We start from the raw sequence: 16,506 nt of genomic DNA on the forward strand, positions 1-16,506 counted from the left end.
GCCGGCCAGCCCGGGCCCCGCCTCGCTGAGGGCCGCCGGGCGGCAGAGGCTGTCCCGGGCGGCACCGGCAGTCCCGCCCCGCCGGCCGGGGGGCCGGCCGGGCAGAGTCCGCGTCGGGCCGGGGGTGGCACCGCCGTTTCCCGCCCCGGGGTTCTCCACGGGAAGACGCCGGCCCGCCTCCGCTTCCTCCGGCTGCTGCGGACGGGCCCGCGCCCGGCCTGCGGGAAGTTGCCGGTTGAGAAGTTTGTGGCTGGCGCCGGGGGGAGGCCGCGGGGGCCCTGCGGAGGTGGGTGAGGGGCTAGCGGGCGGTGGGGCTGAGCGCAGGCCTCTTATTTGCCGTTCTCTTGGCGTTTTTCCGTTGAGCGGAGCCGCCGCGGCCTGCCGTGCAACTGCAGGGCCCTGGGGCGGCCCAGAGCTGCCCTGAGGGGGATCGCCGGGAGGGGCCGCTGAGAGCTGGGCTCGCGCTCGGTGCCCCTTGGGGAATGGACGCGGAGGGACGTGGTTTCTGCTGACAAAAATCAGGGGGGTTTTTTTCTTTCGTTTTCTCCCCGCTGTTAAGGTGCGATGCCGCCTAAGGACCGCAGCAGAGGCAAGCTGCCAGCTCCCCTCCCAAAAGACATGATCCTGAAAGACACCGAAGGAAAAGTCTGGAGGCTGGGCGGTCAGATCGCCCAGGGAGGATTTGGCTTGATCTATTTAGGTAAAATACCGGTGGTGATCAGAAGGGTGACTTGTAAATATATTCCTAGCTTCCTGACCCAAGACAGAGTTGAAAAAGTTACTGTTGTTTACATGCTGGTGGTCATCTGTGTTGAAGTGATTTTCTGTGTTTTGCAGCTCCCTGTTGGGTGTCCTTGTAGCTGAGAAGTGTTGCTGATGGTGCAGTTAGTTTTCCGTGGGCTGTCCAGCCCATTTTGCTGGCTACTAGTGGAGTTTTCTACAGATCTGGGGTGGGGTAGACAAGGTGCTGCTGCTGTCAGAGACTGCCAAAGAGCACGGCCAGGCAGTGCTCTTCAAACTATTGGTAGTGCTTTCGATACCTGCTGCCTTAGACTTATGCCAGTCTTATGCTCTGGAGTGCTCTTTGGGTTTCAGGTCACTGGAAGTGTTATCTTCTGGCCAAGACTAAAGCAGTTTTCATCCCAAGAAACATAACAGTAACAATAGTTAGCTGGGTGTTGCCTCTGAATCCAAGTCTTTCACCAGAGGTGGAAATGCTGTTCTTGATTTGCTCCAGCCTAGATAGGTTTCTGTGTTTTCATCACAAGAAGCTGCTGCATTTCACTCAGTCTGTTTTATTAAAAGTGAATGGTTCTGAAAAGCAGTTTGTAAAGCATTCTGGGTCACTGGAGAGGATATAATGTATGTTACTATTGCTGGTCTCTATGAAAGAGTAAATCCTATTTTCAAGGCAATATTGTGAGTTTGAGGATTTTTTTGCACGGCAAACTACTCCACAGTGTTGTTAGGAACTAAATTGAGTTTGTATTAAGACAGCAGTAAAGAATTATCTGGAAGCAGTTTAGGACATTGTCCCTGGAGCCAAACATGATATTTTTAAGTTAAAGGTATGTTAACTCTCCATTTGGAGTATTTATGTTTAAAACTTGATAAGCAAGTCACTCCTATGTATAAATTGACTTCCTTTTATGCATAAATAATCTATACCTTCTTTCTTTGAGCTTTGCCTTTTTGTGTGTTTCTGTTATGGGAAATAGTTTTGATTGTTTTCCACTCTTGTTCTTTTCCAGTTGATCTGTTAATGACGTTTCCTTCATATTGAGTGAATTGTCAGAAAATAATCTGTTAATACACTGTTATGAAGCATGAGCTTTCCACTTAGTGTGAGTTCCGGATGATTATAATGAGACAAGTTTTCATTAGAACAGGCATTGTGTGTCGTGCCTTCTTATTTCTTTTGTCTTGAATTCCTTTCAAATATGCAGAGCTGCGCTAGGTTTGATGTGGCTTCATTGAGGTGAAGGAGATGTCCATCAGTGTCAAATTGTAGCATCAGGCACCTACTGTAGAGAAAAAAAGTGAGTGTTTTCTACAGAAGGGTTAGCATGTTTGCTCTTTTCATATTCGCAGGCATAAATGTAGCACTTGTGTGCCACTCATCTCTTGGTAACTGATTTACCGTGATCTTTGTTACATCTGTCTGGCTATCTCATGGTGCTTGTCTGCTTTCAGCTGTTCAGGAACATTTTACATTGCACTGAAGTGTTCTTCCTCTCCCTCTCTTTTCCTCCTTGTGTCCATTATGGTTAATCACAAAGAACTGGATGGCAACTGAAGACTCATATTTTTATTTCATGGTGTGATAGTCCTATATGTGGTCAGATGTTGCTTCTCTAGAGTGGTTGCCAGTGGTTCTTCCAGCTGTTAATGTGTGGCTGTAAACTACAGGAGGCTGGGTAGTTTTACTTGTGCACCTGCACTTGTTGCATCTGGACTTCAGGTTTGAGTGGAGAAACTTTCTAAGGGGTAGAAAAGGCCTAAGCTGGCCCTTTGTTCCACTGAATGGCTGTGTAAACAAAGCAAAAATATTTCAGTAACAACCTAAATGCCACTGATTCTGCTTTTCCTCAAAGTAAACCCAGTCAGTGAAGAACCTGGAGAAATCTGAGACTGGGTATATGTTTGCAAGTTTGGTGTAACAGAAGAAGTCGAGGTTTTGTTTTACTTAGGACTAGGTTTGAGATGGTCTGTTGCACTGAGTTTCCTCACCAAGTGTGTGGTTTGAGGCTCTCTGAAGAAACTGTTTTGAATCCTTAGTTGCTGCTAGTAGTTGGAGTACATCTGATGGGTTCCTGCAGTGGTGTTTCTTCTTTGGCTTCCTCTGGAATTCGTATAGTTCACACATACCTAACTGCTTTCCAGACTGAACCAGCGAGGATAATAGGGGTTTCAACCAGCTGCAGTTACAGAGGAGTCAAAGATTAGTTCACTTAAAGAATATTTACTTTGTTTTTCCTTTTGATATATCTGATAGCTTATTATGACTTTCTTTGAAACATCAGTTGGTTACGTTTCAGAGACCTTGTGCATAGAGCATGTGTGAGGGGTTACCATAGAAAAATAGGCCTTGGCCTGAGCCAAGAAGTGAAGTTAAGGTGTCTCTGGATATTGCCATTCAGGAACAAAGGAGAGGAAGACAGAAACTTACAGAAGGCTCCCATGGAGAGGAGGGACTGAGGGAGCTGGGGATGCAGTGCAGAAAGCAAGGTAGTAGTAGTTTTCCATGTGTAAGACAAAAAAACGTTGTGTTCCTGAATCACTCAAATATAGCTCTGTCGTTTGCTGCTGCAGTCAAATCAGTCTGGACCTTGTGGGTGGTATAGCCCATGGGATTCAGTCAGATTCATGCAGATTTTATTCGTTTTCTGCCTGATCACACAGACTACTGAGCTGATTTCATGTCTTGTGTTGTTTGTTGCAGTTTGGGTCCCAGTGAACTGAGGTAGAAAGCAGTCAGTGGATTAGTTGAGAATGACAATACAATCTAGGACCCTTGGTATTACTATTCTGTGGTTTTTTTGTAAGTGACAGCATGGCTGAAGCAATACAGCTGCCACTTTTATACTAGTGTTTGTGTGTGTTTAATCTCTTCTTTTATAAGGGATAGTGAATGTTATATGTAGCTCTGAACTGAAGGCTTAGTTCCCCTTGTAGCTCATCCTACAATCAAAAGAGGAAATAGGCAAGATTTGTCCCCAAGTATTGACCCTGACTGAAGCTTTTGTGTTTAGTCCACCTCTTTCTGATATGTATTTATATTATGTAAAGTATACCATTAGGTAGCTTTTCTGGGGCTTCATCTTGCAAAAGAGTCCAGTTGCCTTGGAGAGTCAAGGGGAGTGAAGTAGATGATGAATCTTTGAGAGTAAGCTATGGATGCTTGGTGATGAGAGGCACCTTCTTTCTCTGTGCTCTTCAGACTAAAATGTAATGCATATGCAGCAAGGTGTGAGAGGACCACTAAACCTTCAGTGAGAAGCTAACCCAGAAAATGCTGTAGAGAGGTGAGCAGGACAGGAGAGTGGAGACAAGATTCGACTGCCTGCCAGATATCAACAGCACAGACCTTTTATAAAAGTAAAGGTTAGCTTTGCCAGCTATATATTTTAATAAGTATTTTTACAGTAGCAGTGTAAAGATTTTGATGTGCGTTGTTATAGCTTAATTTCCCATTAAGGGTACTCCGTACTCCATTAATCTATAACAATGTTCTTGAGAAATTTTACAGTACCTCTGCAAAATATATTTACAAGGGTTGCATTCCGCAGAAGTCTCTGTTCACTAAATGAAACCTACTGGAAACCATTTACTGACCCTGACCCCCAGGATGCAAATAGTCTCTTCAGGTGCAGAGTTTCTAAACTTTCAATGATGTATGTGAAAGTTATCACTATCTACAAGTTCTGTCCTGCCCCTGTTCTTTAAATTATTCCTTCTCTTTCCTGTCTGTGCCATCTTGTCTGCTTCTTTGTTGATTTGTTCCTTCCCTTGGATTCCCTTTGCATGTTTATCTTGACCAGAGCAAATCTAGGAGCAGAAGGCTTAAAAATACTGATTCCTCCCTGTGAAGAGGAGAGCTTCTGCTGCTGCCAGAAATAATAGAAACCATTTAGAGATGTTGCCTCATGTGTTGCTTCTGTTGTAGCAAGAGCAATATGGATCATAAGATGGAATTAACTATACTGTTGTGTGTTAGACATTTTATTTTTGTTACTGGTGCTCATTTGCAGGCACCTCAGACAGAACTCTTGTCCCTTAGATAAGGGAAGGGGGCAAAATGGAGAGCAACCAGTGAAGAATGTGACATTGGTGGGCCCTGTGGAGAACAGTGGCAGTACATTGGAAAATTAAGAGTTGAGGAGGGTGCTACTGAGAGCCTTACATTCTCTCATTTATCTTGCTCATTTATCGACACAGTCATAATTAACACCAGTCTTTATATAAATCATTTTCTAGTCCTACTGCAAGCACTCTATTAATGCACAATTTGGACTGAAAATTTAAATGCAGAAAGGTCACACAATGTTTTGTTAAGATTCTGCTGTCACAGTGAAATCTACTGTACACAGCATTATCTGTTTGCAGGCTTCTTTCTCATGGAAACTGACGGTTCTGCAAAGTGTTTCTTATATGTAACTTTAAATACATATGTTAGTGTCTTTTGCAATAGAACTTACTATGTGGTAAATGTGATTTAATTGTTTTATACCTGTATATTGTAATGGGACTTTAAGTGATAGGTGAAAACTAAGAGTTTTGAAACCATTTTTTGTAGCTGGCTTTGCAGCAGGTGCGTATGTGTTGCTGTTTGACTGCTAGTTTTGTATGTGGTTTGACAATATGTGAAGCTCAGGACGGTATGTATTGATAAAGCTATAATCAGTAATAATTCTGCCCCGCTTGGAATTGTGTCACCATATAGCCAGCAGACTTTTTAATTTTTCTTCCCACCCCCCCCCATTTTCCAAGGAGCAGCAAAGAATATCTGCTTGAGCAGTAAACAGTGATTGTTGTCTTTTAATGGTGAATATTGTGTTTTAATACCAGCAGCACAGGGAGCTCTGCTGCTGCTGGAGGTAGGGAAGAGCTGTGCTTGTGGCCTTTTCTACTTTTAAGCTTGGTCCACAATACTTACTCTCCACTGTTGATATTGTGAGGCCTGGTATTCTGGGAATGAGACTGAGATGTGAAAGTGAGTTTGTTACTATTACAGAAAGAATAATTTCTGTGGATAATTTGTATAAGTGTTACCAGGGGTGTGCATGTGTCAAGGAAGAGAAGCCTTGATGGAAGCACATTGTGTCATTGTCATAACTGTTCATTCCTTGGGTTGCATTAGGAAGCTGACTTTAGGAATTGCTTCTAGAAAAACTAAGTGCTTTAACAGTTGCTTAAATTAGCTTCACTGAAAATATTTACTACAGTGCAGAAAATGAATTAAAAGTTCAGTAAAAATGATACTGAAAGATAAACATTCAGCATGATTGTTATAAACTCAATATTAAGAATATTAATAGCAAAACCCTGTAATTAATAGCACTAGGGTAGTTGTCTGGTTAGAGATGGATTTTTCTTAACCTTCAGATGTCAAGATGCATTACAGCAAAGGTCTCATTGTACCTGCAGGTGTGAACCTTACTATGAAAATAAATTCATTGGCAGACAAACAGCACTTCAGGAGAGTCTTTAGTTGCTAGTATTAAACTATATAAATGTAGACACAGCAAGTAGATTACCTAATTTTTTACCCTGTCTGTAGGAAAATTAAATCATATATTTAATCTGATTTTGCTACTTGGTGGTTACTTAGATCTGGCCACAAGGTACAGGATGAGCCTGCACTATCTGTTAAAGAGGAAATCTTCTTTACCTCAGCTAGTTTTTGCTAATGACTGCTTCCTCTTGAATCTTCCCTCTTCTTTAGGTCCTCTGTAAGATAGAAGTCAGAACTTTGTACACATAACATATTTTTATGCAGTAGTCTAAAGCCTGTTAGAAAGTCTGCAGAGATAGCTACTATTACACTTTAGTGTAATGCCACAGAAAGTGTTGGTGGGTTTTTTTTCCACTATGTATGCAGCAGTGATTTGGTAGCTGTTGTCATGCTCTTCATTAGTCCACCGTGTGAGAGTTCTGGTCAAGGACTGAGACCCTGGTGTGCCAAGTAAAACCAGAAAGTTGAGAGTGCAAGTTTGATTTCCCCCCCCCCAGTGGGGGATGTATTTCCGAGCAGTGTTATATGGTAAGAGGAGCTGCTTTGCGTGAAAGGTGGGGCACCTGTTGCCTTACGGAGGGCGTTCCCTTCAGCTGCCTTTGGCACCTGGACCCTGCTGAAGCTGGCATAGTAACTTCTGAGTGGGCACCATGTCAGACTAACAGATGGGCTGGAGCAGAATCTTGCCAGAAAGCAGTTTGTGATCAAGTTTTAAATATTAGAGTCCTGGACTCCCATCTGAGAGTGCTGTAAGAGCAGACCAAGTATCGCTTTTCTGCCTGGGGTTAAAGGATGTGTCATACTTATTACAGCTTAGAGTAAGTAACTTTGAAAGTCAAACAGTGGCTTTCATTGCTGTGGAATATAAAACTTTGGCTCTAATGAATCAAGATTAAGGTTTCATAGAAACATGAGTAAGAAGTTAAGTGTAATTTCCTAGCAGTACTGAATGTTTTTAAGTTGGAAGCATTTGCAGTTATCTGCAAAACAGTTGAGCAGTTGAGCAAAATTTTCTACTAAAACCAGTTAGGTTTTGTGGAAGATGGTTTCACAAGTGTGGTACAGAGAGCTATGTATATGTAACTTGTATCATAAAGCTCTGCATTCACAGAGCTATCTAGGAGAAGAATCTAGAAAAAAACCTTACTCATAAACACTGCTCAGAAAAGAGCCTCTCCAGAAAGTGATGATGCATCTTTAAAGTAACAATATGAGGAGAGAAGCAGGTCTTCCTTAGGCTATGTTACAAAAAGACTGTAAACACCCTTCAAGCACTGAACATTTCAGTTCTTGGGAAATACTAGATATTGTGAAGGTGGTGTGGGGAAGCAGTGTTCTTTGTTGGCCTTTGAATACTTGCCTTCGTACCCTCCATATGAGGAAATATTTGAAGATGTGTGTTAAATAGCAGATGCTATTTCTTATTTATTTGTATACATTTTGTTTTTAATAACTGTATTCCTGCAACTTGGATCCTTTTTTCATGTTAGATGCTTTGAGCAATGCTCCCTACCCTGTTTGTTAGCCATTGAAGTTAACAGCTCTTGTTTTGACTTAAATGGGGTCAGACTTTCCCCAGCTTTTTTCTTTCTAGGTAGCCTGTAATTTCCAAGTGTGGTATTTTTGAGGTTGTTCTTTACTTCTGCAAAAAAACTAAGCTGATGGTATCACTCTTCAGGATTAGTTAACCAATGAAACAAAAATAAAATACTAGCAACCCAAGAACTTCTGAAAATAATTTTATTCATGTTTCCCAAACAAATATATCCTCAAAATATCCAGCAGTGGCAAAGACACCAGCTGTGGACAGGAGCAGAAATGTTTTTCCAAACTGCCAAATCAATGCTGTTTTCTTTTCCACTGTGTAAACTTTGTCAACAAAACTGGTTCTGTGAGAGCCATTGAAAATACTTCACCATATTCCAAATGTGACTGCCACAAATTAACTGCTAAAACTACAACAAGCACGTTTGAACTGGCAAATAGAATTGGCATGTTTCTTTGTCAGACTGCATGCAATTGTGCTGTGTGGTTGTAGAAAATCACAGTTCATCCAGAAACACCCTTTTGTTACCATGTCTTATTAACATTTAGAAAGCTACATTAATTAAGGTTGTGGCACCTGGCAACAAAACGGATGAAATTCATGATTAAAGTGGGTGATAAGACCATAACTGCTGTGTCTGGGTGAAACTAGGCAATTCTGGACATGGGTTAATTTAAGGTGAGTTATTTGCTCTGTGCAGGCACAACAGTTGGAAATTATGGCGAAGAATGTGCATCTTAGTGCACTGCTTGATTTCAGAGTGCATTTTAAATTCATGTGCTTTTCACTTGTGTGGTAGCTGCAACTGTGGGATGAAGGGGAGGAAGGGAAAATAGGCCTGTGCCTTTTGCAAATGTTTTGTGAGACTTGTCTTGGTATGAGATAGAAACAGACATGGCCCCCCTATGTGGGTTCATCTTGCACCAGTGTTCCCAGTTAACAATTATGCAGACAATGGTTTTGATTGTGTGCACACAAGGCCACTCCCCCCAAAGGTAAGGAAATTGTGTGCCTCTAGTTAATAAAAGCAATGTTAACTGTAAACTGGGAACTCTCGCACTTATTATGCTATTTTAAGATATCCTTTGTAAACATAATCTTGCCATATAGTGCTCCTGGTACTTTATGTGTGTACTTGTATGCCATCAGAGACCTCCTGCCTATCAGCATTGCTCTCCTGCAGGGTCTCTGCTTACTGTCCTGCAGTCTAGCATTTAACTGATTGTAATATTATAAATAGCCATGTGCTACCACACAGAACGAGGATAGCACATGGCTAATTACGAGTATACAGTAATTAACTATGAGCTAAACTCGCAGGAGAGTATGTGGTGGTGGTCTATGAGGTATGTAATCAGACTGTTTGTTAAACCTTGGGAGCCTTTCCAGTCTGTTAAGTAACTATACATAGTAATGAGACAATTTTTTAAAAACCATTTATGTTTATTTATGGCCAAAAAAGAGTCTGTCTTATTTCTGAACTGTGGCTGTGGTACTGCTGCCTGATATATGAAGGGTTAATTAAAATGATGTAACAAAAGGTATGTGTGCAACTTCAGCTTATCTGTATGTATGAGACTGTCTAAGCATTATCTGTATAAGAAGTTTAGAGTGTTACTTGTCGTGAATGGCATGCCTTGTTTCATGTATGTGCAGTAAAAACAATAATACCATTTATCCTTTTGTAGACTTGAATGTTGTGTTACTCATTTTGTGGAGCATCTGTTCATATACCTTGTTGGGCTTTGTCTGACATTTCTCCCTTTTTGCATTGTAACGATTGCCAGTTAGTTTGGGGTTTATTTTTCTTCAGAATGTTCTTTCAGAGTGAGTCCAAAAAGCCTTCGCACAGGCATAGTGTAAGAAGCATGGGGGTTAGGCCCCTCTGCTGGACTACCTCCTGTTAATTGCTCTTCTTCATTACCCTGACAGCTGTTACTCTGTTCCAGATTACCATGAATGAGGCCTCTCTTTATGAAATGTCAAGATGTCTATGGGGAAGTTGATCAGACTTTCAAATACATTTAAATTTGATACTTCTCTATACCTATTAAACTTCTGTTAAGTAACTTAGTATTAAAAATTATTTTCTTAAACACTGGTTCTTTTCTGAACTGTGTTGGTATGGGAGCATGTTTGATTCTGTTTGGGCAATGTGATGTTGTTGAACACAATGAGAAAAAGCATGGGATGTTTCTTTAAAGTGATGTCTTCAGCTATTAACACATAGCCTACATGTGGCAGAGAAAGATAGACTTAAGCACCTGTGCTTTAATTCCTGCTTCAGTACAATAATATGGTAAGACCAGAATTTACCAGAATTTCCTTCCTGGTTGTATGGTAACTTTAGATTGCATCCTGACTGCTACTGCAGTAGTGACTGCTACTCGGCTGAGTCTGTGGATAGTTCACACCTCCCAGAGCTACTGTTTTAGGGTATATTAATTTTATCCTAATGTGGTGTTAGCACAGAAGTGTTCACGTGGGGAAGAGACAAGTAGAAGTCAGTGGGGACCCTGTGGGTGTTTGGGGTATGTATGCTGCTGGATTCAGCCCAGATGCTGAATAGAATTGAAGGAACATGGTAGTTGAAGAAGTCTGTTCATTGTAAAACATTTTTATGCCCTAACCATCAAAAAATGTAAGCTTGGATGGCTTGATTAGATCCAAGTTTACTTGATTTTTATTATGTGGATAAAAGTAGTCTATTTCTGTGTGTGCTGATAGTTGAAGTGTTTCACACCTGGACTGTTGTTGGTATTTGATCATTGTAAGAAGTTTGAAAGGGACAGTTATTTCCTAGGAACTGTATGCTTTTTAGTTTTTTCCAGTGATGATTCTAAAAGATGATTTAGTCTCATTAAATTTTAATCCCAGTGTAGCTCCATGTAGCTTCAGTAGTATCAGAGAGAACTGATAGTTCTCTCAGGGTCAGAAGAAAATAGGATTGCATTGTCTGTGCAGAGAGGTTCTGTCTCCTGGGCTGTAATTGGCACATGTGGTCAATTATTGTTTTGAAATCTCTACTTGCACTGAGAGGCACAATCCCTCATCTCCCCTTTAGGCAGGTGGTGGCTGTGCTATCCCTAACTTAGGCCAGTGTCTAAATAATGTCAGAATAGAAATCAAGGTTCTAGGGCCAAATTAATTTGTAATAGAGAAAACCAGACAAGCCTGTCTAGAGGCATAATGTAGGTCATAACTTTTAAGTGGTGTCTTTGTCACGACAGTGGATTGACAGCAACCAAATACAGAGGTTATCCAATTGACTGGAATGACTTAAACATAGTCTGTTATAATAGAATACCTCATTGTGGTGCAAACGTGCAATGGGGACATCTTGTGTACTCTTTAATTAGCATTGAGGGAGAGACTTCCGAAAATGTGGGTTAAAATTGCTTCTGTACTTGTTTATTAAAAGTTACCTGGGTGTGTGTTGTTTTCGTTTTGTTTTCCTTTGAACTTGGCAAAACTCTGACCTTTAAAAGCAGGAGTTCAGGAGAAAGTTGGTTTTCTTTGTCGTGTATTTTTTGGTCACCTTATGCAGTGTTAGCTTGGTCTTTGTTTGCAATTATATTTTGTTGCATGCAGCTTGATCCCCATCTCTCTTCTCATTTTGCAGCTTCCCCTCAAACTGATCTTCCTGTAGAAGATGATGCCGTACATGTAATTAAAGTGGTAATGTGTAGATCTCTTTTCTAAATTGTTAACTTGTATGCAATTCTTTCTCTTAATTATCTGTCCTTATTTTCAGCATTGGGTCTGTATTGCATGCTTGTGGCTTCGTTTTTTTTCCCCTTTTTTTATATCTTGATATCCTTTCCCTGCTTGGGGATGTGTTTGACATTTCCATGACACACAGTATTTTCTTGGCTTGATTCTTTCCTTTCCGTGATTACTGCCCTCAACAGTTAAGTAAGGAAAATCAGACTATGAATTTAAACACATCTGTCCTACAGTATTTATGAAAATAGCATCTTAAATAATTTCTGAAAGAATCTGTGTTGTTTATGCAAATGTGTTGCGAGTTTTTCTTTTTAGCTACTTATTAAAATTACATGTCAGATGGCATGGTATATGGGAGTTGGGGGGAAAAAGGGAGTTCCATCCTCTTTGGGTTTCTTATACACTTTTCTTTAGAAACTGTTTGCTTTCTAATGCATTTTATGATACCGAGTTTGTGTATTTCTCAATAGGAATATCTTGAAAATGGCCCCTTATTTTCTGAACTGAAATTTTACCAGAGGGCTGCAAAACAAGAGCATAGTAAGTAATATATCAGTTCTGCTACAGGTAGATTTAAGGACAAGTTTGGGTTGAACTCCTAGTAAGAACTGTTGCTTTAGTGCTCGATAGCCAACTCATTTCATATACACTGAACTAATCCTAGTTGGTGCTACAATAAATTTAAAGTGCTGTAGTTTTCTTTACTTGGATGTCAGCCTCGTCCCTTCTGATCAGAAGGGAGAACAGAAGTGTGCCACGTTTATTATGTGCACACTGCAGAGTGCACAGCAATGAAGAGACTGTAGAGAGAGGCCAGCCTTAGAACAGAGGTACTACATGGACTAATTGGAGACCATAGTTTTGCTAGTAACTATTTCCATGTGCACAGCTAAGAGTGTGTGTGATGTCAGGATTTAGTAGTAATCAAGTTTGCACTTGATTCTGCAGACACTTAAACATGGATGTGATTTATTCATGGGAACTGTCCTAAAGACTTTAGATGACTTAGACTGCTGGTAGACATAAGCACTTGTGATAGCATTCTGTATTGAATAAAGTAGAACTTCTAAAGGAATTATTTCTTCAGCTATTGGTAATTGCTTATCTGCCTTCTAAGGGGACAGGCTAACAGGTGCTAGAACAAAAAACTGATTCATGTTTTGCAGAATGTGGAGAACCTCAGTAAAATTGTGTTCTGAATTGTCTGCTACACAGACTGTCAAATAAGCCTTGTTTCATTGTTTCATTCAAAGTCTTGGCTTGATAGCTAAAACAAACAACAAGAAAAAAACCCCACACCGAACCTGAAATTCTCTAGTTACCTTTAACTCAATGTTATCTCTTTATTATTATTGCAGTAAGAAGATGGATGAGTCTCAAAAAAATAAGATGTTTAGGGATTCCGGTATTTTGGGGATCAGGCTTGACTGAGTACAAAGGAAAAAGGTAATAAGATGAATTGTAATTAAGCCTCAAATTGACTGAAGATCCATTTTCAACAAAATGGAGATAAATCCTGTCAATCTGACAAAACTTGCAGTCTTGTCTTAAAGGATTCCTTCCTTTTATATGTTTCCTGGTAGCTATAGATTCATGGTCATGGAGAGACTGGGAGAAGACCTTCAAAGAATCTTTGAAGATTCTGGAAGCAGATTTAAGAAGGAGACTGTTCTGCAACTTGGCGCACGAATGGTATGTACAGAGAGAGAGGAAATTGCTAGGTCTTGAACTTGCTGAGTTGAACTAAAAAATTATCTTTCTAATATAGTTCCTTTAGCTAGCTCTTGAGTTTAGAATTAAATGTGTAAATGCTATGTATTTCCTTATTTTTCATCTTTTTTTTAAAATAAAATGTGTTTTAAGTGGAAAATTGAGATTCCCTGCAGGCTGGAAGTTGGTGGGCTCAAACCAAAATGTTTTGTAATAGGTTAAAACATAGACTGCACTTCAAAATGTGTGTCTAGACTGAGATGTGTAAGCCTATTCTCATATGCCTTAACATGTATTGATTTTTTTTTCCAGTGTCTGAGGTTATTGTATTAGACATCCATATTTGTCAAAGTTCACAATTGCATGCCTGAACACAAAATTTTCAGTGTGTTTGCTGAACACACTGATTGTACAGACCAGAATTAGACTAGTCTGCAAATACCAGTTTTGTTTTCAAATGTGTGTAGACTGGCACACACTTAATGGAAAATTGTATAGGTGCTCCTCTGTGTTATCTTTTGTGTTGTGAAAGACTGCTGTTACTGGACAAAAGTGCACAGCAAATGGAGTAGAGGCAATGCTTGTAAGTTGCAGGAAGAGGATTTCTTCACTGTAAAGAAAAAGTTTTCACAGAAAGAGTGTCTTGGCACTGGAACATGCTTCCCAGAGGCTGTGCAATGCCTATCCTTGGGGACTTCTAAAAACTGACTATTCAACCCCTTGTACTACCTGATCAAGAAGCATTAATCTAAGTTAGAAGTTGAGGTTTAAACTGGACACCTCCAAAGTTTCCTTTTAACCTAAATAATAATAATAATAGTAGGGCTTTCATAGTCATGTAATTGACAGACTTATAACACTTTGTACTCTGCAAAAGCCAGGATTAGGTCATCCTTTGTATGAGTTGCCAAGCACACATGTTCTTTTCAATAACAGTTAGAGCTATCATACCTCAATAAGGAGCTAAAGAAGGATGATGGTGCACGGGTATGGTGACATGCAGTGCAGGTCATATAATAACTGGCATTATAAACCTTCAGTGCTGAATGAATATGTTCTTTCTAAGAGCTTGGTATCCTCAACATTTCCCCCAGTATTTGTAAAGTACCAGTTTTGTTCTTGCTTTATGCCCTTAGAAGCTGGTACTCGTAGGTAATTATGCAAGGATACTTCATGGCAAAGTATGGCTTGTTTTTGATTTGCCATCAGCTATGTGCCTGGGGGGAACAGACCCTGTGAACAGAGTGGGTTGTCCTCGTGCTCTAACTCAAACCAAATTGGTCAGCTCAGTCTGTGTAGCCCTTGATTTCACTGTATAATTGAGAAATATTTGGTGGTAGAGTTAGGCGTAGAGTGGAGACGACAGTGATGTTTTCTGTTCTAAATCCTTTTCTAGTTGGATACTCTGGAATATATACATGAAAATGAGTATGTTCATGGTGACATTAAAGCAGCAAATCTACTCTTGGGCTATGCCAATCCACATGAGGTAAGCACGTTTACTTACCTACACTGTTACTCTAAGGTGTTTATAACTGTTTAATAGTTTTATGTATATTTTGCATTAACAATTCACCTATTAAAATAAGTTTATGCATGAACATTCACATCCTCTCACAACAAATCTGAAAGTGGCTCTGTAGAGCTTAAGGTCTGAGCAGGAAGCAGGACAGACCTCTGCTTTTGTGCTCTGCTGACTAGGGTACTGGTATGAATAGGTAAACTAATCAAGAAGGTAACTTAGAGGACCTAATTGCTGTTCTAGGTTATGCCGGTTTATATTAGTAGAGTTTAAGGTTGTGTCCTATTGTATTTTGATTCTTGGAAAGTTCTAGCTTTCTAATGTTGTCACGAATTCTGTTTCTGTGCCACTATCTCTTATGTCCTGCTCATTGTAGTGGATCTAACAGGTAAGTAGGATTAAGGTTGCTGCTCTCTGACACACCAAAGCCTAAAGGTAGTCTTGAAAGTGTTTTGGTGAAACATTCTGAAACAGATCTTTTGATCCTGTCATACTCCACATGCTCTTACAATGTCTTTTTTTTTTTAAATTTGGGTAATAAAATTGAAGTATGCTTTTTTCTTGGAAAAAACATCATTTAGGAAGAAAGGACCTCTCAATGTCAAGTAAATTTTTTTCAATTTTTTTTTTTCGGCTGTAGGGGCAAAAAGACAGGTTTTGCAAAACGGCTCACTGCCATCAGAGGTTGAACCATTGAACTCTATCTGCTTTTTTACAGGTTTCAAGTTAAATAGTTGAGTCAAATTTAACTTTTGAGCTTTCTAAAAGACATCGTTTGAAAACTACTGTAGCTGTTTAAAACAACCATGTTTTAGACAGTGGCAGCAGCCAGTACATAATCTCAGTTTATGGTGTTTACCAGCCTGCTGAATCCAAAGGAGGAAGCTATTTAGAGACAAAATGATCTGCTACCCAAACCCATTAACATAACTCAAATGACTTCTTTTGTCTTGGCTATTGTATATTTTTATGACAGCAAGATATGCGGCTGTTTTTCACATTGAAATAATTTTGGAAGTGTCCATTTACAGTAATCATAAAATTTTAAGACATGTAGCGGGCTTTGATCAGTTGCTTTTGAATTGGCCAGATCATAGGGTGATTTTCTGATTTGTTTCTCATGATGTCTGCATGAAGATCATGTTACACTAGTATTTTATTTTTTTCAAGAGTAATGAGTTCATTGACAGATTGAAAACAAGGTACTTGTTACTGGACAGAGGTTTTAGGTGGAAATATAACTTATATTTATTAAATAGATCAATAGATATTCCAGTTTAAGTGCCTCCTAGCTCAGCTTGTACAAAGTGTATGTTACTGCTGAGAGGTTTTATGTAGAACTTTGTTTCAGTAAAATTTCTTTTTCACTGAAGTTATTCTGTAAAACATTCTAAAAAGTTCACATTCTAATTCAGAGTTAACAGCAGAGAATTTCTAATGTTTGCTTGCATTTAAGGTAGAAATGAAACTTTCATTTCTATATGCCTAAGAAAACTTAGAACTGTTCAGATATTATTCAGATAAACTTCTTAGTCATGGACCCCAGCAATTTTGCAAGTGGCCACGGGTCTGCTGATTTCACTGAAGCCGTAATAACTATGCCATACCACTGTACTGCTGTGTAGACAGTGATGATTTGTCAATGTATTTTAAGGTATTGTATTATATTAGCTTCCGTAGCAGGGCAGGTGGCTGAATGGGTCTGTTCCTGGACAAATAAAAAATTATTTTCCAGATGCAGCTTGCGCAATATCTTGAAAGGTGTAT

General features: G+C 39.8%; 1 protein-coding gene across 5 annotated transcripts in view; it reads left to right on the forward strand.

Moving 5' to 3' along the window:
* Window positions 1-11: 11 nt before the first annotated feature.
* Window positions 12-16,506, forward strand: part of VRK2 (VRK serine/threonine kinase 2) — a 46,370-nt gene continuing 29,875 nt past the window's right edge. For 4 of the 5 annotated variants that reach the window (XM_074908631.1, XM_074908907.1, XM_074908728.1 and 1 more), the window contains exons 1-7: window positions 173-286; window positions 560-700; window positions 11,404-11,459; window positions 11,978-12,047; window positions 12,866-12,953; window positions 13,091-13,199; window positions 14,614-14,706. In XM_074908631.1, coding sequence (XP_074764732.1) covers window positions 565-700; window positions 11,404-11,459; window positions 11,978-12,047; window positions 12,866-12,953; window positions 13,091-13,199; window positions 14,614-14,706 — 552 coding nt within the window. In that variant the 5' untranslated portion in view covers window positions 173-286; window positions 560-564. Of the gene's footprint in view, window positions 287-559; window positions 701-11,403; window positions 11,460-11,977; window positions 12,048-12,865; window positions 12,954-13,090; window positions 13,200-14,613; window positions 14,707-16,506 lie in introns of all 5 variants that reach the window. The other variant, XM_074909004.1, reaches the window with a different exon arrangement.

This window comes from Athene noctua, chromosome 1, assembly GCF_965140245.1.
Source record: "Athene noctua chromosome 1, bAthNoc1.hap1.1, whole genome shotgun sequence".
Classification (NCBI taxonomy): domain Eukaryota; kingdom Metazoa; phylum Chordata; class Aves; order Strigiformes; family Strigidae; genus Athene; species Athene noctua.